Below are 23,471 nucleotides of genomic sequence, written 5' to 3'. Positions count from 1 at the left end.
CGGGCCGGAGAATCACCAGTCGCCGTGAAAAACGGTGAGCGGCGATTCTCCGAGCGGGGGGGGGGGGGGGGGGGTGGGGGGGGGGGGGGGGGGGTGGGGGAATCGCGGGGGGTGCCAGGGCGGCGTGTCGTGATTCTCCCACCCGGCGTGGGTAGTGGAGAATCGCACCCACAGTCTTATAAAAGGCGATAAAATATCTCCACGAAGGATGGCCTAAAGGTTCCTGCTCCAGCTATTACAATGTGAGGGCAGAATTAAGCAATGCCAATGGGATTTTCCTTCGACACCAAAGGATTGTAATTCCACACTTGTTCAGGTCGATGATTCTTCAAAACCTTCATGCAGGGCACTTGGGAATAGAAAAGTGCAAGAGCCAAAGGTACAGTTTATTGGCTAGACATCAAAAACACTGCTCTGGATGTGAACTTGGAGGTGATTAGAGCATCCCATGCACTCCGGCTCAGGTGCCCGTTATGTGGTCTCCTGTGCCTGCCTGGCCCCATGTCTTGCCCATCCTTGTCCTCCCCCGCATCCTCCTTGTCGGTCGAGGCCTGGCATTCATTCTCCTTCTCCAGCAAATCGCCCGTCTGCTGAGCAATGTTGTGGAGGACTCAGCAGGCTACCCCGATATGGGAGACTTTCCTAACTCTATACTGGAGGGTCCCTCCAGAGTGGCCCAGGCACCTAATCCGGATCTTCAGGATGCTGAAGCCCCTGGTCACTGCATGGCCGTTGTTGTAGTGGGTCTGTGTTCTACCTCCTCGCTCTCCCTTATCGGGCACTGTGCCTGCTTCCCAATATCTGAAACCACAAGTGAAATTCATCATCGGTAATTCCCCCGGCAAGGCGGAGCATTGTGAAGGCCCCGGACAATACCGGATCAGGCCCGCTGATGATATGCGAAAACCATTTATTATACTTTCCTCCCACAATTCCGAAAGACGTGCTGTTAGGTGAATTGGACATTCTGAATTCGACATCCGTGTACCCGAACAGGTGCCGGAATGTGGCGAATAGGGGCTTTTCACAGTAACTTCATTGCAGTGTTAATGTAAGCCTACTTGTGACACCAATAAAGGTTATTATTATTATTGCGGAGTAGAACGCATTGATGCTGTTGTCGATGCACTGACGTCATGGCATTCTGCTGTGCGCCCACGTCAACCACAATTTATGGCTTCACAATCGATTCTTTACCCAATTGCCTTTCCCTATTTTGCCATCGGCCGACGGAGAATCCCACCCATTGTGTTTCAACTGGGTAAGATGATGTAACGAATGGGAGCAGCCGGAGTACCTGGCATTTTACAGAAAAGTAGGCAAATGGCCGGTAAATGTCCGACAACAAGGAAACTTATGTAGGACTTCTGTTCATAGACTACAGCTCCGCATTCAACACCATTATCCCGACAAGACTATTAACCAAACTCTGCAATCTTGGACTTGACCCCTCCCTGTGCAGCTGGATCCTTGACTTCCTCACTAACAGACTGCAATCTGTCAGGATAGGTAACAGCAGCTCCTCCACAATAGTCCTCAACACCAGGGCCCCGCAAGGATGTGTGCTCAGTCCTCTACTGTAATCCCTAGACACACACGACTGCGTGGCAAGATTTAACTTCAACTCAATCTGTAAGTTTGCGGATGATACAACTGTGGTGGGCCGTATCTCAAACAACAACGAATCAGACCACAGAAGGGAGGTAAATTACTTGGTTGCATGGTGTACCGAAAACAACCTCACTCTAAATGTCAGAAAGACCAAGGAGCTGATTATTGACTTCAGGAAGCGTAACACAACACACACTCCCATCTGCATCAATGGCTCCGAAGTGGAGATGGTTGATAGCTTTAAGTTCCTGTGGGTCACCATCACCAACAGTCTGTCCTGGCCCACTCACATGAATGCAACAGTCAAGAAAGTCCAACAACGTCTCTACTTCCTATGGAAGCTAAAGAAATTTGGCATGTCTGCATCAACTCTCACAAACCTCTACAGATGTGCGATAGACAGCATACTATCCAGCTGCATCACACCCTGGTATGGCAACTGCTCGGTCCAAGATTGTAAGAAACTGAAGAGTGTGGTGAACACAGCCCAGCGCATCACACAAGCTTACCACCCCGACATTGATTCTGTCTACACCTCCCGCTGCCTCAGGAAGTCAGACAGCATTGTCAGAGACCCTTCCCACCCAGGCTTTGTCCTCTTCTAGACCCTTCCATAAGGCAGAAGATACAGAAGTCTGAAGACCCGCACACCCAGACATAGGAACAGCTTCTTCCCCACAGCTACAAGACTCCTCAACGACTGCCCCTCGGACTGATCTGTTCCCTGTAAGAACACTATTCATGACACCCTATGCTGCTCTTGCTTATGTTTTTGTTTTGTTTGGTCCCGTAATCCGCAATGTAACCAATCACTGTTTGTCGATGTACCATTTGTCAATGTACTCTGTTGATCATTTTTTTTGTGTACTGTGTACATTCCCTCGGTCGCAGAAAAATACTTTTCACTGTACTTCGGTACATGTGACAATAAATCAAATCAAATTGGTATGGTGGTTAGCACTGCTGCCTCACATCGAAAGAAACCTGGGTTCAATTCCAGCTTTGGATGACTGTCTGGGTGGAGTTTGCACATTCTCCCCATGTCTATGTGGGTTTCCTCCGAGTGCTCCAGTTTCGTCCCACAGTCCAAAGATGTGCAGGTTAGGTGGATTGGCTATGCTAAATTGCCCCTTCGTGTCCAAAGGTTAGATGGGGTTACAGGAATAGGGCAGAGGATTGAGCCTCGGTGGCTGCTCTTTTAGAGGGCCAGTGCAGATTCAATGGGCCAAATGGTCTCCCTCTGTAATGTAGGGATTCTATGAAATTTCAATTGCAAGCTGGAAGTCAAACTATGAAGACAGTTTCTGAAGTCTTCAGCTGGAGATCCTACAATGTTCATACAGAATTCAGGCCTACCTCTTAAAACAAGCAAGTACTCCTGCATCTGCTAACTGTACTTAAAAGTGGATTGAGATTGCAGATGGGTTTGTTGTTTGAGTGGGAATAAAGATAGCAGTTAAGGGTTATTGCGTCGCTGAATTGATTAGCATTGTTTAAGAGGTAATTGTAAGCTGATTTTGTGTGTAATGTTAAAGATATTTTAATACTGTGTTGGTAATAAATTTGCTTCAATATACCTATTTTGAGTGAAATCACTGCTGCAGCGAGGTATACTTTCCTCGGTCTTACGAAACGAAAATAAAATATTGGGATATCTGTCCATGATCCTAGCCACTGTTGGGGTCTGGTCCAGATTGTAATAAAATAAATGGAAATGGAGGCCGAGTTAGTTACGGAAGAATTTGGAGGAGGGAAGAAATGGAAGTATGTGCGGGGGGGGGGGGGGGGGGGGATCATTTGGTTTTGAGAGATTTAAAAAAAAAAAAATGAATTTAGAGTACCCAATTCATTTTTTTTTCAATTAAGGGGTAATTCAGTTTGGCCAATCCACCTACCATGCACATCTTTGGGTTATGGGGGAGAAAACCACGCAAACATGGGGAGAATGTGCAAACTCCACACGGACAGTGACCCAGAGCCGGCACAGAACCTGGGACTTCGGTGCCGTGAGGCGGCAGTGCTAACCACTGCACCACCGTGCTGCCCTAGAGAGAGAGAGAGAGAGAGAGAGAGAGAGATAAGGGGTTAATGTCTGCGGGTGATGTTAAGTCAGTTTGGGACACAGGGTGTAGGCAGTGAGGACAGCAGTGATGGAAGTGCAAGATTCAATTAATTAATAAATCTGGAATTGTAAACTAGTTTCAATATGGTGATCAGGAAACATTCATCGATTGTTGTTAATAATGTCCTTTAGGGAAGGAAATCTGCCACCTTACCTGCTCTGGCCTGCATGTGACTCTAGTCTCACAGCTGTGACGAATGCAGGATTTAAGATATATTGGAATATAAACATTTGTAAAGTTAAAGATTAAATGCCTGGGTTAGAGTGTGTTTCACTGAACTAGTCATGTTTTTAAAAGAATTTTGTTTTGCAAGACCAGAAAGCTTTGCAGATTATAAACAATGAACTTAAATGCCCTGAAGCCTTGTTTTAAAAGTTATATTTCTACAACAATGTCTTTATGTAGCTACTCAAACAGCATGCAGAGGACAGTTTTACCTCTCATGTCATATCAATCCAATCCCTTTAGCTTGTGAGAAAAGATCATTGGGTAGATCAATGAGTTTTTGTTTCTTAAATTGACGCTTTACTTTAAAATTCTTTATTATTCCAGTGCAAAAATGCTGCAACAGTCCTTCCTGTTAATATTTACACAAAACACAAACATCACACCCCTTAAAAGTCCCATCTTTATTGCCTTTAGTCCTATTGATTCTGTATACAAAGCTAATCTGATAAATTTGTTATGTACAGATAATGTGTACATCAGAGCTTTACATTTTACAATCTGGAGTACCTGAAAAGTGCAAAAAAAAAAGGAATCCTTCAACAAACACACTATATATATATAAAAAAAAAATCAAATATACAAGCAGAGAAGTGTGTGGTTAAATTACAGGACAATCTAAAATAAAGTTAGGATCTGTCACCTCCTGGGCACTGCACAAACGTGGCTGGAGACATGGTTGATGAGATTTTTCTTTAAAAATCATAGAATATCAATATTATACACAATTCACTTCCACAAATCAGATTAAAAATCAAGAGACTAAAGCATTGAAACACCCCATTTGGCAAAAAAAAACATTTCCCAAAATGAATTGTACATGAAAAACTATTTCTGTAGTAAAATGCATAAGCAGTTATTGGAAAAACTATAAAGCCTGAATATTTTCCATAACTTATTTATATTACCTTAATTAGTTTCCTAATACAATTATATACTATGATCAAATAATGCTTGCATGGAATGGTAATCCTAATTTGAATGAAAAAATCTACTGAGATCACATGGAAGTCCAGTTTAGGTTTGCAGCAATCTAGGTCCAAATGCAATGTTGCAGCAGATCCAAGTTCCTGATTGAGCCTGTATTAGGCTAACATGGTATGATGAATTGGGTTCAAGAAACATTCAGCTGAAGTGAGTGGGTCTTGTTGAGATAGTTAACAGGACAGTTTGAGATCCTAATACCTGCAAGGCCTGATTTGCATCAGACTCACAGTTCCTTAGCTATCTTACCAAGTACACACAACCTCGACTCACTGGCAGCTAGACACTCCACTTGACATTGTGGTTCCTAACCTTGTCCAGTGGTGTTACTATTTGAGTTGGTTAAGTGACTTCTGAGTGACAGAATGTGGTGAATGAGCCCTGCATCTTATCCCTCGGGTAGGCCTTACAAAGCAGAATTTTCTTCCCTCTCGTCAGCATTTAGAAACAATACGAGAATAAACCTACCTTTCAAAACACAGAGCAATGTGCGAGGCCAGTTTCACCAGCACAGACCAACAGATACAAACACTGCAGATACCCAATTTGCGATCCCCTTAAAGCTCATTTTCACATGCACTAAAATAGGGAAATGCCCTGCCCTCTCGTTGCTAACAAGAGAAAAATGTAGGTGATCATACAAAGGGATGGAAACACAAAGGGATGATTTAATATTTGTTCATTAATGTCATTTGGTCTCACAACCCAACACACTGTGCTCGCTCTTGGGTCGCTAGGAGGTGAGAGTTTAGGGTGTTTCCATGATAATGCTGCTTTACAAATGCAAGACATCATTTTAGAAAAAAAACAATTAAAGACAGTGGCAAACCGACAGAGATGATTTCTATAACTCATGCAAGTTACCCTCTTCTTTCTCTGATCTGAAACACCTTTCTATCCATCTGTTTAATAACATCTCATGTTACAGATATACACAATGTTCATATTATTGGCATACAGGATTGAATGAAGTCATACATTTCCATACCAGGCACATGCCACTTCTAAACAAGGCAGTGGCTCCACAAGCCAGCTCTGCTGGCTGAAGCTAGATTTATTCCTACATAGAAATAATGTGATCATTGAGCCACCTGTAAAGCAATAGAATTTAATCCTGGGAGAAGAGCAAATCTGCCCAATGCACCAATTAATCCCTCACAGCTCCGTGACTGTACACATTCCTTTTAGTGTTCAATCTTTTAGTGTTCAATTTTAAAAACGGTCTCCTTCACCTTCTGAATTTGCCCTCACTCACAATACAGTTAGGCTGCACTCTTTGTGCCCATCACCAAAAAATATATACATTTGTAGCTCATTAGGCCACATATGTCAGGCTGTGCCTATGATTTATACCTTTTTTTATTACTCAATCCTACTCTACCTCTATCTCTCTTCTCAGCCTCCCCCAGTTGTAAACATATGGAGGCCTTTCACAATTCCACTTGCCCAATATCCCGCTCTCATCAGCAGAAATCATCTTTGAAGCCGATGGCTCAATAAAATGGTGGACATATACCATGCCTTGCGGTGGTATGTGGCTCCCGCCACAAGATGCCTTTACCGTGCAGTGTCAGCATCGGTATCATGACAGGATCTACAGCACAAGCATCTACCCCTAATGTGCAGGTGGTGATGAGGTCCTGAAGTTGGACTATCCATTCTTCCTATTCACACACTTTTCCTCTCTCTGTCTTTCACATTCTCCCCCCGCCCCGCCTCCCCCCTCCCCCCACAGCAGCCGGTGGAGCAGGAAGACACCGCCACAATTTATTATTCTATCCCCTGCTCCTTAACAAGAGGTAAGCTAGGTTGCAAGGGGCTGAGGGGGCTATAAACATATTTAAATCCTGCTTTGGGTCCCTTCTGCTAGCAGCTGGGAAAGTAGTTTACACCTCGGGCAAAGTAGTAATTTCAAAAATAAAATAAAATAAAAATAATTCTGATTCCATAAATTATGTTTAAAATATAAAGTGCACGTAGAAGAACAGTACATCTGGGAAATAGAGGTTAATATTGTGCAATAGTACTGATTAATGAGTGGGCATGTAAAACAAAATCATATCACCAGGAAGTATTGCGCTCGATTAACATGAAACAGAGCTAATGATCTTTTAAAAAGTTTTGTTAGGCAAAGAATGTCAGGGAGCAGAAGGTTGGAGAAAGAAAATTGTTCCGAAGATTTCAAGTGTGTGCAGCTGGGGCTGGCTGGTATTTCCCGTCTTGAGTTAAAGTCATTGTGCTGAGCAAGAAAGAAAACCCATCACCTCTTGAGCCTTAAAAGTGGATGCCAAGCAGCCACAATGGGTTACTGCCTTGAGGTTGCAAGATCTTTCCTCACAGGGACACAATAGCTGGTAAGTTGCATCCATTCTCTTCCAGAGAGAGACCCCGATGCGATGGGCTTCCTATTTCAGTGTTGGCTAATGTGAAAGTGTCGTTCTGCTGCTTTGATAGTTATAAAATAAGCCAACAGGATTTATTCTTTAACCAAAGAGGAGCCAAGTTGAACTCAAAACGTTAACTCTTCTCTCTCCGCGGATCCTGCCAGACTTGCTGAGTTTTTCCAGCGCTTCCTTTCTTTATTTCACTCTCAACCGATCCTGTTAAGTGTTTTAAAATGCCCAAGTTATAACATTCGAAAAGTAATCTGCCAGTGCTTTGATCCTCTTGAGGAAAGAAAAGCCAAAAAGTAAGAGAGAGCGCGGCCTTCTTTACACACGCACACCATCAGGAGTATTTCTTAGGGGCAGAGGTGGGCTCCATTACCATCTAGGACAAGATCTAGAGAAAGATTCTTCAGAAATACAATCTGTGCGGCACGATCAGAAACGGGCACGCTGATTTGTTGCATAGTCTCATTTGGCCAATAAGCAGATGGAGAAAAGAGGAAAATCGGAAACTATCAGTAACAGCAGACAGGAAGCCACGGGATTTTTTTTCTCTCCTTCGGTCTTTTGTTCCCATCATTTGAGTTCACTTTGGGGGTTGTACTCGGTTTCCCCAGACGAGATCTGGTTCAGACGCTTGCTGGAACCCCAAAGTTTCCTGGAGAGTTGCCCTGAGCGCATCTGTTGGTGGGAGGAAGAGAGAAAGCAGAATAGAGGGGAAAATGATCAGCAGTTTGAAAAATCTAGAAAAATTAATTCAGCAAGAGCTAAGTGCTTCCAGCATCCCTTGTTCACGATGAACAACATTCACACAAAGCATATTAATTGTGCGACAAAAGTGATGAGAACCAAGCAGTAAAATTCACAGGCTCAGTGTGATTATGATGCAGGAAACATAGAAACATACAAAGTAGGAGCAGGAGAAGGCTCCTCCTGCTCCGCCATTCATTATAGTGGATCATCCAACCCAATAGCCTAATCCCCCTTTCCATTCCTGAGCAAGTGTACCCTGGGGGAATCTGAAGGGTTTTGCTTACAGTTGTTTAAATCAACATCTTAAATGTACATATTTTGAAGGGTTTAAAATTTAACTACATCTATTTAGAGTCAGGCCATGTATATTTCTTTATGGGTCTTGTAGGCACCAGCATAGAATAGAAACAGCTGCCATTTTTGAGATAACAATCATCATGCTGGGATTAATGGATACTCTTTACCCAAAGGAAGGGACAAACAAAGCAGATCTGATGTAAAAGTGCAATTAAAAAAAACATTTTTTACAATCCAATATTAATCCTTTTTTCAAAGTAAAATCTATGATATATGTTCTTATCTCTTTCCTTTCCCTTACATTTTGGATCTACAATCCTGCTGCATGCATTCAAGTCTTTCCCTTAAAACCGTGTCCTTGATTGCTGAAGATTTGCTGCTAATTGGATTGACTGATTTTGCGAAGCACGCGGGTTGATTTCACTAAACTTTGAATAATCCATCTCTTTTAAAGGAACGCTACCTTCCATTCCTCCTCCTGGCTCTTTCAGAAATGCAAGGGAGGCCGGGATAAGGGGCCACTCTGACCTTAGGTCACCCATTCTATCACTAATGCTAAAATCTACTTTTCTGACCCTTTGCTTGCTGTTGGAAACTGAAACCTGTTGCAATACTGTACAAGTTGGCTGGGCGACTTTAGGTTGAGCTGTGATACGAAAGGCAGGTGAGAGCTCTCCATCGTCTTGTAGATGTAGTTCATGACTGTGGACTTTACCTCAGCTGGCTTGCCCACGCCGACAATGATCAGCTTGCCGTCCTCCAGTCCCACCAGGATGTGACTGTTCTCCTTGGTGATGGACACACAGTGAATTGGTAATCGCATTGCCATTGGGGCCGCACTGAGTGTCAGGCTGAAATTAAATGTTATAGCAAGGTTGAATTAGGATGATTAAAAAGGGATACAGAGCACCTTTCAAAACCTCAGGAACACTTTCCAGCCAATGGGGCCACTTCAGATACAGCAGCCAAGTCTGACAAATACCACTGCAAGTTACTGTTTAGAGATTTGTTTAAGGCAGGTGTCATGTGAGAGTACCTTTAAGAAATGGTGTTCATCAGTGATGTCAGACTGTGGGTGGAGCTGGGCTGTCTGTCAGCTTTTTAGTTTTGTTTTAGGCTGTTTGCTGTAGGGTGTGTTTTAGTTTCGTTTTCCGTGTTGGAGCTGAAGCCAGACAAAGCAGGTGCACTGTTGATCTCTCTGCCATGAAAAGACTATCTCTTGATCATTTGGTGAATTCAGAATTATAAATGCTCTCAGTCGTGAATGTAAACCTGATATGCTTCTGTTAAAAGGTGTTTCATTTGTCTTCTGGATGTTGTTTGGGAAGTTATTAAGGATTACTTAGTGTTGTATTCTTTGGGTGTTGTATTTGAATTGATGGTTGCCAAGATGTTCACTGTATGTTTTAAAAAGGTTAACTTGAGTTCATAGAATAAACATTGTTTTGCTTTAAAAAATACTTTTCCATTTCTGCTGTACCACACCTGTAGAGTGGGCTGTGTGCTCCCCATACCACAATCTATTAAAAGCTGTGGGTCAGGTGAACTCCATGCTCCACTCTGGGGTTCTCTAAACCCTGGCCCATAACGCAGGGCTCTGTGTGCTGATGCTCCAAGCTGCATGTGGCTCATTAACCACTCATGTGACTCCTGACTTTGATCAATCAAACCCACCTGAATGATAATTAATTGGCTTGTTTCAAGTTTATAAAATTAGATTATCACAGTACTTGTGAGACAGTATCATTCAAGTTACAACTTTTTTTTGTAAAATCCTTTACGATCTTGTTGAAACATCCCCTCTGTCTAGCTTTTGTGCTCAATTCTTTGGACTGGGACATTAACTCTTTTGAGGGGTGAGAGAGCTACCAACTGAACAAGGGCTTACACATGAAGATATCACCTTTCATCTCATGGTAATTTAAAAAAAAAAATCATTCTTGAGAGGTCAGTGTCACTGGCCAGCCCAACATATACTACCCAACCCTCGAGAAGGTGGTGGTGAGCTACCTTCCTGAACCGCTGCAGTCCGTGTGGTGAAAGAAGGTACACCCAGGATAAGGAGGGAGTTTCAGGATTTTGATTCAGTGACAGTGAAGGAACGACAATATATTTCCCAGTCAGGGTGGTGAGTGGAATTTGCAGGTACTGGTGATCCCATGTACCTGCTACTCTGGTCAGTCTAGGTCAGGGGTAGGCAAACTATGGCCCGCGGGCCGCTTGCGGCCCACCAAGATCAACTCATTAAAAAAAAAAAAAAAAAAAAAATTTTTTAAAAACATTTTTTTTTTAATTTTAAGGTTAATGGGGGGGGGGGGGGGGGGGCTGTTGGGTTACTGGCTCGGCACAACATGTGTTTCATGTGAAGTTTCTACTTTAAAATATTAATTAATAAAAATTTATTGCTTTTTTTTCTTTAAAAACCTTTTATTTTGGCTATATTAAATATTAATAATTTTACTTAATATACTATGCGGCCCTTTAAAATTGCGAATTTCTGAATGTGGCCCTTGCACGGAAAAGTTTGCCCACCCCTGGTCTAGGTAGTAAAGACTGTAGTACGGAAGGTGCTGTCAAAGAATCTGCGAAGCACTGAGGGGATCACAGGGGCCAAATTAAGGATTTACATCTTAAAACTCTACTTCATTTTTAAAAATACCAGATTTCAGATGTAGAATTTGATGCCAATATGAAGTAAAACATGTCTCAAGGTGCTTTACAAGTAGGTGCAATGGACAGAGATAAGAATAATTTTAAAGGATAATTGAAACAAAAAGTTGGGGGGGGAAAAAAAAAATGAATGATGCATTTACACACATACACACTGAACGCCACTTCGTTGTCTGGATCAAGCACAGCTCTAGTGTTGAATGCCTGAAATTCCAGACAACCAATCTGGCTGCGCTTAACATACGGCAGATTAAAATCAAATATTTATAAAGAGGCTGCTCTCTCTCTCACACAAATGAAAGAAGAGAGAAGGGGTCCTGCCAAGACAATTCAGGGAGTTAGGTCAGGAGCTAAAATGCAGGACCTCTAGAGTAGTAACCTCAGGATAACTTCCCGTGCCATGTGCTGGTGAGGCTTGGAACAGGGAGATAGTACAGTTGAACATGTAGCTAAAGAATAGATGTAGGAGAGAAGGGCTTTAGATATATGGATTACTGGGATGTATTCTGGAGAAGACGGGACCTGTACATGAAGGGAGGGTTGAACCTGAACTGGAGGGACACCAATATTCTGGGTGGTAGGTTTGCTCGTGCTTTTCGAGAGAGCAGATCACAGCTGTTTTGAGGGAAAACACATTGAGGAATTTTGTAGTGAGGCATTATGGATGGAGCTCAGAAATAAGAAGGGTGAAATCACAATGTTGAGAGTATACTGTAGACTTCCCAACAGCCCGCAGGAGACAGAGGAGCAGTTGTGTAGTCAGATATTGAAAAGGTGTGAAAAAAGCAGGGTAGTTGTGATGGCCGACTTTAACTTCCCCCATATTGACTGGGAATCCCTTACAACTAGGGGCTCGGATGGAGAGTAATTTGTTAGATGTGTCCAGGGGGGCATTTTGAAACAGTATGTTGATAATCCAACCAGGGAGGGGGCAATTCTAGACTTGGTTTTGGGGAATGAGCCAGGCCAGGTGATTGATGTTTCAGCAGGGGAGCATTTTGGGCTTAGCGACCATTATTCCACAAGATTTCAAGTAGTCATGGATAAGCGCAAGAGTGGCCCATGGGTGAGAGTGCTTAATTTGGCGAGGGCCAATTACATCCAAATTAGACAGGAACTGGGGAATGTAAATTGGAAGCGCTACTTGAGGGCAAATCCATGTCTGACAAGGGGGAGGTTTTCAAAGGCCATTTGATTGAAGTGCAGGACAGGCATGTCCACGCAAAAATGAACGATAGAAATGGCAAGATTCAGGGACCATGGATGACAAGGGAAATTGTTAGCTTAGTCAAAAGGAATAAGGAAGCATACACTAGGTCTAGACATCTAAAAACTGACAAAGCCCTTGAGGGGTACAGTGAAAGTAGGAAGGAACTTAAAGGTGGAATTAGGAGGGCTAAAAGGGGCCATGAAATGTCTTTACAGGGTCTACAAGTCTATGGGGGGGGGGGCTGGATAAAGTGGATGGGCAGGCACTCTTTCCCAGGGTGGTGAGGCCAGTCACTAGGGGTATAGGTTTAAGGTCTGTGGGCCAACTTTAGAGGAGATGTGCAAGTCAGGTTTTTTTTACACAGAGGGTGGTGAGTGCCTGGAACGTGTGGCCAGGGGAGGTTGTGGAAGCAGATATATTAATGGAGTGCAAAAGGCATCTTGAGGAATACATTGACAGGATGGGTATAGAGGGATACGGCACTAGGAAGTGCTGAGGGTTTTGGCCAAGGGTGGTATCATGACCTCTACAGGCTTGGAGGGCCGAAGGGCCTCTTCCTGTGCTGAATTGTTCTTTAGCAAACATGGTCAAGGAGAATCCCAAGGCTTTTTATGCATATATTAGGAGCAAGAGAAAGAATAGGCCCACTTAAGGACAATGGAGGGAAGTTATGCATGGAACCACAGGAAGTGGGCGCAAATCCTTAATGAATACTTTGTAGCGGTATTCATCAGGGAGAAGGACATGATGGATGTTGAGGCCAGAGATAGGTGTGTGAACTTTCTTGAGAATGTCAATATATAAAAGGAGGAAGTGTTGAGTATCCTAAATTGCATCAAGTCCCTGGGGCCGGATGGATGCAAAGTTTAGAGGAGATGTGCAAGTCAGGTTTTTTTTACACAGAGGGTGGTGAGTGCCTGGAACGTGTGGCCAGGGGAGGTTGTGGAAGCAGATATATTAATGGAGTGCAAGGGGAGGAATAGCTGAGGCCTTAAAAAATATCTTCACATCCTCTTTGACCACAGGCAAAGTTCTAGAGGACTAGAGAATAGCCAATATTATTCCTTGTTTAAAAAAGGAAGCAAAATCCAGCAAATTATAGGTGGGTAAGCCTGACATCAGTGGTGGGAAGCTTTTGGAAAAGATACTGTGGGACAGAATATATGCACATCTGGAGGAAAATGGACTAGTTACTGACAGGCAGCATGGTTTTGTACGGGGAAGGTCATGTCTCACCAACTTGATTGAGTTTTTTGAAGAGGTGACAAAGATAATTAATGAGGGAAGAGCTGTGGATGTAGTTTATATGGACTTTAGTAAGGTTCTGACAAGATCCCACATGGCAGACAGGTACAAAAACTAAAATCACATTTGGGGTGGGCTGACTAGATGGACACAGAACTGGCTTGGTGAGAGAAGACAGAGTAGTGGTGGAAGGGTGTTTTTCAGAATGGAAATCTGCAGCTAGTGGTGTTCCACAGGGATCAGTGCTGGGACCTCTTTTGTTTGTAGTATACATAAATGATCTGGAGGAAAATGTGGGTGGTTTGATTAGCAAGTTTGTGGATGACCCGCAGATTGGCGGAGTTTCTGATAGTGCAAAGGATTGTCAGAGGATACAACAGGATAGAGATAGACTGGAGACTTGTGCACAGAAATAGCAGATGGAGTATAATCCAGACAAATGAGAGGTGAAGCATTTTGGAGGATCAAATCTAGGTAGGAATTATACTGTAAATGGTAGAACCCTTCGGAACATTAACATACAGAGGGATCTGGATATGCAGATCCACAGTTCCCTGTGGCAACACAGGTGACCAAAGTGATTAAGGCGGCATACAGCATGCTTGCATTCATCAGCCGGGGCATCGAGTACAAGAGTTTGGAAATCATGTTGCAGTTATATAAAACCTTGGTTAGGTTGCATTTAGAGTATTGCGTGCAGTTCCGGTCAGCACATTATCAGAACAACGTGGAAGCTTTGGAAAGAATACAAAAAAGGTTCACCAGGATATTGCCTGATCTCGAGGGTGTTGGCTATGAGGAGAGGTTGAATAAACTAGGATTGTTTTCACTGGAAAGACGGAGGCTGAGGGGATACCTGATACAGGTCTACAAACTTATGAGGCACAGACAGGTTGCATAGTCCGAGGTTTTTTCCAAGGGTGGAAGTGTCAATTACAAGGGGGCACAGGTTCAAGGTGAGAGGGGAAAGTTTAAGGGAGATGTTCAGGTAAGTTTTTCACACAGAGAATGGTGGGTGCCTGGAACAGGCTGCCAGACAATGTGGTGGAAGCAGGCACATTAGTAACATTTAAGAGGCATCTCGATGGATACATGAATAGGGAGGAAATAGAGAGATATGGACCAAGTAAAGGCAGAAGGTTTTGTTTAGGACCTATTCCTGTGCTATACTTTTCTTTGTTCTTTTAGTGATAAGTTTTGTTAATAATGTGTTGAACCCAATAATGCGCCACAGTAAAGTTTGGGATTGATTTCACTTGATGTTTTCCAATGTTCAAGCTCACCTGTACAAATCTCGTATAGACAGAAATCCCTCCATGCTGCCCAGGACTATATGTTCTCCACTGACACACAGGTCAGTCACTTGTTCTTTTATAGTCTCGCTTGCCAAGTGCTTACCATTCACAGAGTAGAGATGTAAAGCATTTTTATCCTGCAGAAAAAGGGGGGACAGGATGGTAGTTCTGAGTGAGATTTAGCCCAGTACAGACTAATAAATAATAAACTGGATTCTAGTATTCACATAGTACAGCCGATTTTCCTGTCCAAATTTTAGAAGTTTGTAGATGGGTAGAAGAGGCAGGGATTAGTGTGTATATGGTGTTATTCCTGTGAGGTCTTTACCATGCTCTTATGGGTAGGATTTTCCAGACCTTCTCACCAGTGGGACCTTCTGGTCCTGCCAAAGGTGACCCCCCACTACTGGTCTTGATTGGAAGTCAGAGCATTAGACAATGCAATTAAAGTGGGCCATAAAGGGTTGGCTAGCTTACTGTGTGACACACAGTTAATTAAAATATGGGATGTTATTCAATTTTATTCCTTTTCTCCATTCTGTGCCGTTTGCTCATTGTGGCCTCTCCGACTGCAGCCAGGATGCATGGAGGATATACATATGACACACATAACGTGTATGTAATACATATTGTAACACGTGCGTCTCCGGTTAATGCGACACACCAAATATATTAGTGTAGTGGGTGGTGCTCAGTCTCCGCATCACCTCTTGCTTTCAGCTATTACCGCTGGCTAGCAATATAACTACTGTGAAAAGACAGTTGCGCACCTAAGCCTCTCCCGCCAATATATAGCCTCTTCATCAGCAAGCCCTCTGTATCACCTCCCCATGTTGACATTTGCGGACCCAGGTTAAACTATGTGGGGCTCAGAAGAGGCCTGGGTCCCGGATGCAAGGCATACCGGCCCACTGATGTATTGTAGGCCTTGGTGCCCATGAACCAGACCCCCAGCTATGGCCAAATAACCCCGTGGCCTTGCAGATGTCTTGGGATAGAAGAAGATAGAAGAGTAAATCTTTACAGAAAATGTAGTGTGGAGTCCTGTAGGCGATAGTCTGTCATTTCTCGGGTACCGTTCTGCCAACTCTTGTAGCAGAGCCGGTACAAACAGTACTGGTTTAATTATTTTCTTTGGACAATATCAGCAATGCTGAGGAGTGGGTGTCATGATGCTTCAGCAACTCAGGGCCTCCTACTATTGCCCAGGCATGTGCCCTGGAGAGTATGCTCCAACCTCATGGTTCACATTGCCACAAAATGGGAATAAATAGTTACCGGTTATTAAAACCGGTAAGCTTCTGGAAATCTATTCTGGTAACATTTTTAAATGGATCATGCAATCCTATAATAGTACTGAACAATTCAGGTTTTTATTTCACAACACTTTGGGAAATTAAGTGTTTCAGGCATAAGGCTACATATCCACCGAGAAGCAATAGAGATGGTACCTTAAAATTGGATTTTCCCTCAATCACAGTGTTGACAATGATGTGTCCCTCCCATGACACAGACAGGTTGGGAATAATGAGAGGTAGCGAGCTCTCACATGGCGGTTGAAGTGTTCTCATGTATTGTCCCTGTCGGATGGTATGAATGATGACTGTTCCATCCTAGGGGAGACATACAAAAGGAATATTATAGTTGTCTGGTCACAACTGGTCAATATACAGCAAGTCCTCATTTTATGTTGTACCTCTTTAAGTTGTTTAATTTTAAAGCTGTTTTTGGTTTTGGTCCGTTATACCTGATTTAAACTGAGTTCAGCTTTAGAGTCATTTCGCATCATAGCCTTCCTCACATAATTGTCATCCGATTTCATTGCCCGCCCGCACGTGATTGTAGTCCATTCACAGAATCATAGAAACTACGGTGCAGAAGAAGAAGCCCATTGTGTCTGCACCAACACATGAAAAACACCTGATCTACCTACCTAACCCCATTTGCCAGCATTTGGCCCATAGCCTTGAATGTTATGACATTCCAAGTGCTCACCCAGCTACTTTTTAAAGGATGTGAGGCAACCCCGCCTCTATCACCCTCCCAGACAGTGCGTTCCAGACCGTCACCATCCTCTGGGTAAAAAGGTTTTTCCTCACATCCCCCTTGAATCTCCTGCCCCTCACCTTGAACTTTCTTGTGACTGACCGTTCATCTAAGGCGAACAGCTGCTCCCTCTCCCTCTGTCCATGCCCGTCACAGAATTTACAGTGCAGAAGGAGGCTATTCAGCCCATCAAGTCTGCACCGGCTCTTGGAAAGAGCACCCTACCCAAGGTCAACAACTCCACCCTATCCCCATAACCCAGTAACCCCACCCAACACTAAGGGCAATTTTGGACTCTAAGGGCAATTTATCATGGCCAATCCACCTAACCTGCACATCTTTGGACTGTGGGAGGAAACCCACGCACACACGGGGAGGATGTGCAGACTCCGCACAGACAGTGACCCAAGTCGGAATCGAACCTGGGACCCTGGAGCTGTGAAGCGATTGTGCTATCCACAATGCTGCCGTGCTGTCCTGTCATAATCTTGTATACCTCAATCAGGTCACCTCTCAGACTTCTCTGCTCCAATTAAAGCAGCTCAAGCCTATCCAACCTCTCTTCATAACTTAATGTTCCATCCAGGCAACATCCTGAATCTCCTCTGCACCCGCTCCAGTGCAATTACATCCTTCCTATACTGTGACGACCAGAATTGCACACAGTACTCCAGCTGTGGCCTCACCAACTCCAACATGACCTCTCTGCTTTTGTTATCCAGGCCTCGATTGGTAAAGGCAAGTATCTCATGTGCCTTTTTTATCATCCGATTAACCTGCCCTCCTGCCTTCAGAGATCTATGGACAAACACACCAAGGTCCTTTTGTTCCTCGGAAATTCCCAGTGTTATGCCATTCATTGAATCCTTCCTTGTCAAATTTTTCCTTCCAAAGTTTATCACCTCACACCTTTAGGGTTAAATTCCATCTGCCACTTATCACCCATTTGACCAAACTGTCTAAATCTTCCTGTAACCCAAGACACTCAATCTCACTGCCAGCCGGCCAATCTTTGTGTCATTCGCAAACTTACAGATCCTAACCCCCCCCACATAGTCATCCAAATCATTTATATAAATGACGATTAAAAGGGGACCCAGCACAGATCCCTGTGGTACCCCGCTGGACACTGGCTTCCAGTCCCCAAAGCAGCCATCTGTCATCACCCTCGGTCTCTTACAACTAAGCCAATTTTGAATCCACCTTATCAAATTACCCTGCATCCCATGTGCATTTGCCTTCTTTGTAAGTCTCCAATGTGGGACCTTGTCAAAGGCTTTGCTGAAATCCAAATAAACTACATCTATAAGCACTACCTTCATCTGTATACCTGGCCACCTCTCAAAAAATGTGATTAAATTTGTTAGGCATTGAGACAGCACGGTGGTGCAGTGCACTTCTGCCTCACAGCGCCGAGGTCTGAGGTTCGATCCCGGCTCTGGGTCACTGTCCGTGTGGAGTTTGGATTCGATTGGATTTTGTTTATTGTCACATGTACCAAGGTACAGTGAAAAGTATTCTCACATTCTCCCCATGTTTGCGTGGGTTTCGCCCCCACAACTCAAAGATGTGCAGGTAGGTGGACTGCACACGCTTAATTGCGGCTTAATTGGAAAAAAGGAATTGGGTACTCTAAATTTATTTTTAAAATAATAAATTTATTAGGCATGACCTCCCTCAAAGGCAAAGCCATGCTGACTATTCCTGATCAAACCTTGCCTCTCCAAGTGGAAATAGATACTCTCCTTCAGAATTTTCTCCAATAGTTTCCCTACCACTGATATGAAACCATTGTCAATGTGCATTGTCTCCCTTTATGTAACATCGGGGTCCTGTGACTCGGGCAGTGCCATTGTTAAGGAGGCTGTACTGTATTCAAGGAAGCATAGATTTTTAAAAAATGTCCCACAGGCATTTACAGCCAGATTTGTTTTTTCTGGGATGCAAATGGTTGGATTTAAATTTAATTTAAATTTTGGAGTTTCAGGACTGCCTTCAGTGGGTGAGACTTTAAATTACTTTCAAATATGAACCAGCAATGCCTAATTAATGCTGGCAGTGTGTCTGTTGGGGTAAGGAAAGCCATTAGCTTAGCAATGAAATTGGATGTTTTAAAATGTTTTGAGACTGGCAGGTATTATCCAATTTGAATTTACACAGGATTCTCTGGTTCTTGGGAATTTGTTTTATTTTGAAAATGATTTCAGTTAAGAATGAGCAATGCTGCACACGTTTGGTACAGTATTTCAATCTGCACATTAGTTATTCCGGATGAGAAATATCTGATGGAACCTAACTCCAGTTTTAACATTATTCCTATGGGAAACCATGATTCACACAAAGTTGTTTCATAAAGTCAAGAGTTCCAGGTACACAGTCACAAATTAAAACAAAGGGGTGTTTATGTGTTGCAACCTGTTTTGATACAGGTTGGTAATAAAATACATTAAAAAACAAATTGAAACAAGGACTTGCTGTAAATTTGCAAAGCAAAGATGACAACCTTTGCATGATCTGATGTATGATAGAAAAAGGCACCAGGGTAAGTGGTGTGGCAGATAGTACAGCCACTGTCACCTTATCTCAATATAAGTTTATAAATACATATATGACAGATTGATTCTACACTGTAATAGCAGTTATCCTCCCAGGAGCAAATCCTCTGCTCATTTCTCCACACCTCGCAGTCTCATATTTTCCTCGCTTGTAGCAAGCTCCCATTTTCAATTTCAAGTTGTCTAACATTATGTTCTTTCCCCCTCTTGGCCTACATCCCTATAATCTTCTTTCAATCACCTCTTCACAAGTTCTCATGCTTTAGATTGCGTCCAATCCCAACTGGTTGCCTTTTCCTGACGATATTCACTAACGGCCTTTCCTCTTCCACCGTCATGAGAATTTCTTCATTGCTCTTGTGCTATCTCCAACGGAGCCATTCAAGCCTGGGTAACCATACTACTGGCACCTGTGACCCCCCCCCCCCCCCCATCTTCCCCTCGCAACAACCCCTTTGATTGCCTTCTGGAGCCATGAAGAACCCCTCACCTGTCACCCAACCTCCTCACTTGCGTAGCTGCTACCCAACCCACTCCCCACCAGCCAACCATCTCACATGCTCACTTCCCAACCTATTCCCCTCACCCATTTACCCTGTACACTTATCTTTCTCTGCTTCTCAAAGCTTTGGAACCCTTATACCTGCCAGAATACAACAGCTAGTGATGTTGGGGAGGGGGACTGCTACAATAATTTCCTTTGCCGCTCCCTGCGAGGATGATTGGATTTGATTTACTGTCACGTGTATTGAGGTACAATGAAAATTATGTTCTCCGTACAGTCCAGGCAGATCGTTCCATACATGAAAAAATGTAGAACATGCATAAATACACACTGTAAATACATAAGCAGACATTGGGTGAGTGATAGGGCCAACCAGTCCCCACCCCTTTTTCCTCATTGAAATGCATCATCGTATCCTTTCCGTCTCCCTCAGAAACCTGTCTACCTTATCAGGAAGCAATGATCAACTGCTTGACTCCTGAATCTTACCTTGGAGCCCGAGACAGCCATATCCAGCTCTGTACTTATAGCTACACTTGTTATTTCCTCGGTGTGCCCATATAAAATCTGCATAGGCTTCAGTGCTAGGCCAACAGCTATTCCTCCCTGAATCAAAAGATGAATAAACATTACTGAATATAAGTTTGGAGATGAAAAACAACATGCCAATGATAACATACACGAGTGAAGGGCATTGTTTAATTTATTACTCTGAGCACATAAAAATAAGGGACAGTTGGGACACTAGGTGAGATAGGAGTGTTCAGACTGAGCAAAGACAATAAACTTTAAGTGAAGAAAAGTTTTAAGTTTTGGTTTTGACTTAATCGACCGCCCAGGATCCCATTAACAACCCTAACGTGAGGCAAACCACAAAAAGCACAAGAAATGAAGCTACCAATACAGACCTGCTGTAAAATTTGCCAGATCATGCACGTTGTGTCACGTGAGCCTGATATCAAATGGATCCCACAGTAATCAGTTGCCAGGCAGGTCACAATGTCTGAAACGGGAGCAAATATTGTATAAATACAATCCAAATTCCAGATAATGAGTGGCACTAACCTTTCTGCAACTGTGGCATGTTCAAATAATGTCAGCCCGTCTGCCGCAGCATCTCATAGCTATCGATATCCATCACTGCCACAACACCCATGATGGTAGCATATGGTGAATTAGATGAGACAGTATCTTATAATAACAGAGTGACCATATACAATCAAGTCTCAGGCAGAATGGAGACAATTGTGCAATTAGCCATCAAACCTGCCAGACTGCACTGCTGCAAACGGCTAGGATTTATTTTACGTAGCGGTGGCACAGTGGTTAGCATTGTTGCCTCATAAGTACCAGAGGCCCGGGTTCAATTCCTGCCTTGGGTGACTGTATCGAGTTTACATGCTCTCCCATTGTCTGCGTGGGTTTCCTTCGGGTGCTCTGGTTTCCTCCCACAGTCCAAAGATATGCAGATAGGGCGGTGGAGTAGACCTAGGTAGGATGCTCTTTTGGAGGCTCAATGGGCTGAATGGACTCCTTCTGCACTGTAGGGATTCTATGGATCTGCCACGCAGCCTTATGCTGGAAAAATAATTAATCAATGAATTCCATGAAAGATTCAATTTTCAAAAATCTGCAAGCACTTTTGCCAACTTTTCAGTATCGAAGAGCTTCATCACTTCTGTTGACGTTATTAATCATCCTGTTAAACATCCAGAGCTCAGTGCACAAATTAGGAGAATGGAATGGTCATTCCAGGAGGCGAGCAGTGAGGAAGTGGAGTCAAGGTAGCTGTGGGAGCCAATGGGTATATAGGGAATATTGGTTCTTGGTTACCCCTTGTTACCAGCTGTGCTGATGCCACTTACCCATGTGCCTGATATGTTGCCCAGTAAGCTTGCCCTTTGCAATTGAGGTCACCCGAATGCTATTATCCCAGTGTCCTCCACTGAAAAGCAGTTTCCCATCATGTGACACCACAAACAACTTGGAGTTCACTTCCAGTCCAGGGGCAAAGGGGCCATTGATGTTTCGCTGTGTTCTGTAGAGACATGCAAAAGTAACAAACTGGTAAGAATTGGTTGAACTAACGACAGGTTTTAGCTACGCAGACCATCCCAGTCTACGAACTTTGATTGCTGCAATCAATACCATTCAGAGCAAATAAGATGAATTTGAGTTGCCTGGTGACTGTAACAAACAGGCCAGTCGACCCACTCAATCCCTCTCAGCATTCATCCTCCGCATAAGCAGCAATCCTAATACCATTCATTGCAACCTTTTGTTTCTAGCTACCCTGCCCCAATCCTTCATAATTTTGAACGCCTTTATCAAATCACCTCTTCTAATGAGAAAACAGCTCAAGCTTTCAAGCCTTTTTGTATTTGATTTTTTTCTTAACACTGCCTCAGTTAACTGATGCTTGTTATTACTTCAAAATCTCTTTTTTAAATCCCTTTTTATTCTCATTTTCATCAAATACACAAGACAACCAACAATAACAAATACAGTATCAGTCCCCCAAACAGCATCCCCTTCACCGTACAAACCCAAACATCACCCATTCATTTCAAATAAAACAAAAGAGACCAAAAGAGAATTAATGGTCATCCCATAAACAATGTTTTCAACCCCACCAATAGCACCCCCCTCGCCCCCCCCTCACCCCACTGTTCGATGGCATCCACTTCCTGAAAGTGCATGATAAACAATTCCCATGAATTGTCGAACTCTTCCATCCTCCCCCCTCAGTTCAATCTCGAGAGTCAAAAACTCCAGTAGGTCCCCCCACCAAACTGAGGCACAGGGTGGAGAAGCTGACCTCCACCCCAGCAGGACCCACCTTCGGGCAATCAGCGAGGCGAAGGCTAAAACATCTGCCCCCGTACCCGCCTGCAGCCCGGGCCGGTCCGACACACCAAAAATGGCTTCTAGGGCCCTGGCTCCAAACTCACATTTACTACCCCCGAGATGACTTTAAAAACCTCCCTCCAATATACATCCAGCTTCGGACAGGACCAAACAGGCAAACATGGTATGCGGGGCTCCCCCCACAGCGTTCACGTACATCCTCCACTCTCTCAAAGAGTCGGTTCATCCTCGCCTTTGTGAGGTGCGCCCTATACACAACCTTCAGTTGTGTCAGCCCCAACCTCGCGCACAAGGTTGAGGTGTTTACCCTCCAGGGCATCTCACACCACAGACTGTTTTCCATAGCCTCCCCCAATTCTTCCTCCCATTTGGCTTTAATCCTCCTCCAAGGATATCTGATCCTCCCATATGCCGGCGATACCATCCCTTCTCCATTCCCCCTGCAGTCAATATCTCTTACAACAACGAGAGGGCAGGCACCACCTCCTTCCTGGCAAAGTCCCAGAGCTGTAGGTACCTAAATACATCCCCCTGCCCTAGTCCATGTTTCTCCCCCAACCCATCAAGCCTTGCAAAACGACGTCTCAGGAACAGCTCTTTTAATACCTCTTGTCCCATCTCCCAAACCTCCCGTCCAACTTCCCTGGCTTAAACCTATGGTTTCCCCTAATTGGCATCTCTCTTGACCCCGCCCACA

General features: G+C 43.8%; 1 protein-coding gene across 5 annotated transcripts in view; it reads right to left on the bottom strand.

The window, feature by feature from the left end:
- Positions 1 to 4,258: 4,258 nt before the first annotated feature.
- nbeal1 (neurobeachin-like 1) overlaps positions 4,259 to 23,471 on the bottom strand; it is a 355,441-nt gene continuing 336,228 nt past the window's right edge. For 3 of the 5 annotated variants that reach the window (XM_038787847.1, XM_038787850.1, XM_038787849.1), the window contains 7 exons: positions 21,772 to 21,944; positions 20,815 to 20,909; positions 20,396 to 20,512; positions 16,252 to 16,413; positions 14,789 to 14,937; positions 9,096 to 9,231; positions 7,875 to 8,011 (listed from right to left, as the gene is read on the bottom strand). In XM_038787847.1, the coding sequence (XP_038643775.1) occupies positions 7,907 to 8,011; positions 9,096 to 9,231; positions 14,789 to 14,937; positions 16,252 to 16,413; positions 20,396 to 20,512; positions 20,815 to 20,909; positions 21,772 to 21,944 (937 nt within the window). In that variant the 3' untranslated portion in view covers positions 7,875 to 7,906. Of the gene's footprint in view, positions 8,012 to 9,095; positions 9,232 to 14,788; positions 14,938 to 16,251; positions 16,414 to 20,395; positions 20,513 to 20,814; positions 20,910 to 21,771; positions 21,945 to 23,471 lie in introns of all 5 variants that reach the window. The other 2 variants (XM_038787846.1, XM_038787851.1) reach the window with 1 other exon arrangement.

This window comes from Scyliorhinus canicula, chromosome 2 (genome assembly GCF_902713615.1).
Source record: "Scyliorhinus canicula chromosome 2, sScyCan1.1, whole genome shotgun sequence".
In the NCBI taxonomy this organism is placed as follows: domain Eukaryota; kingdom Metazoa; phylum Chordata; class Chondrichthyes; order Carcharhiniformes; family Scyliorhinidae; genus Scyliorhinus; species Scyliorhinus canicula.
The sequence above is the reverse complement of the archived record's forward strand: the minus strand, read 5'-3'. Positions and strand labels throughout refer to the sequence as shown.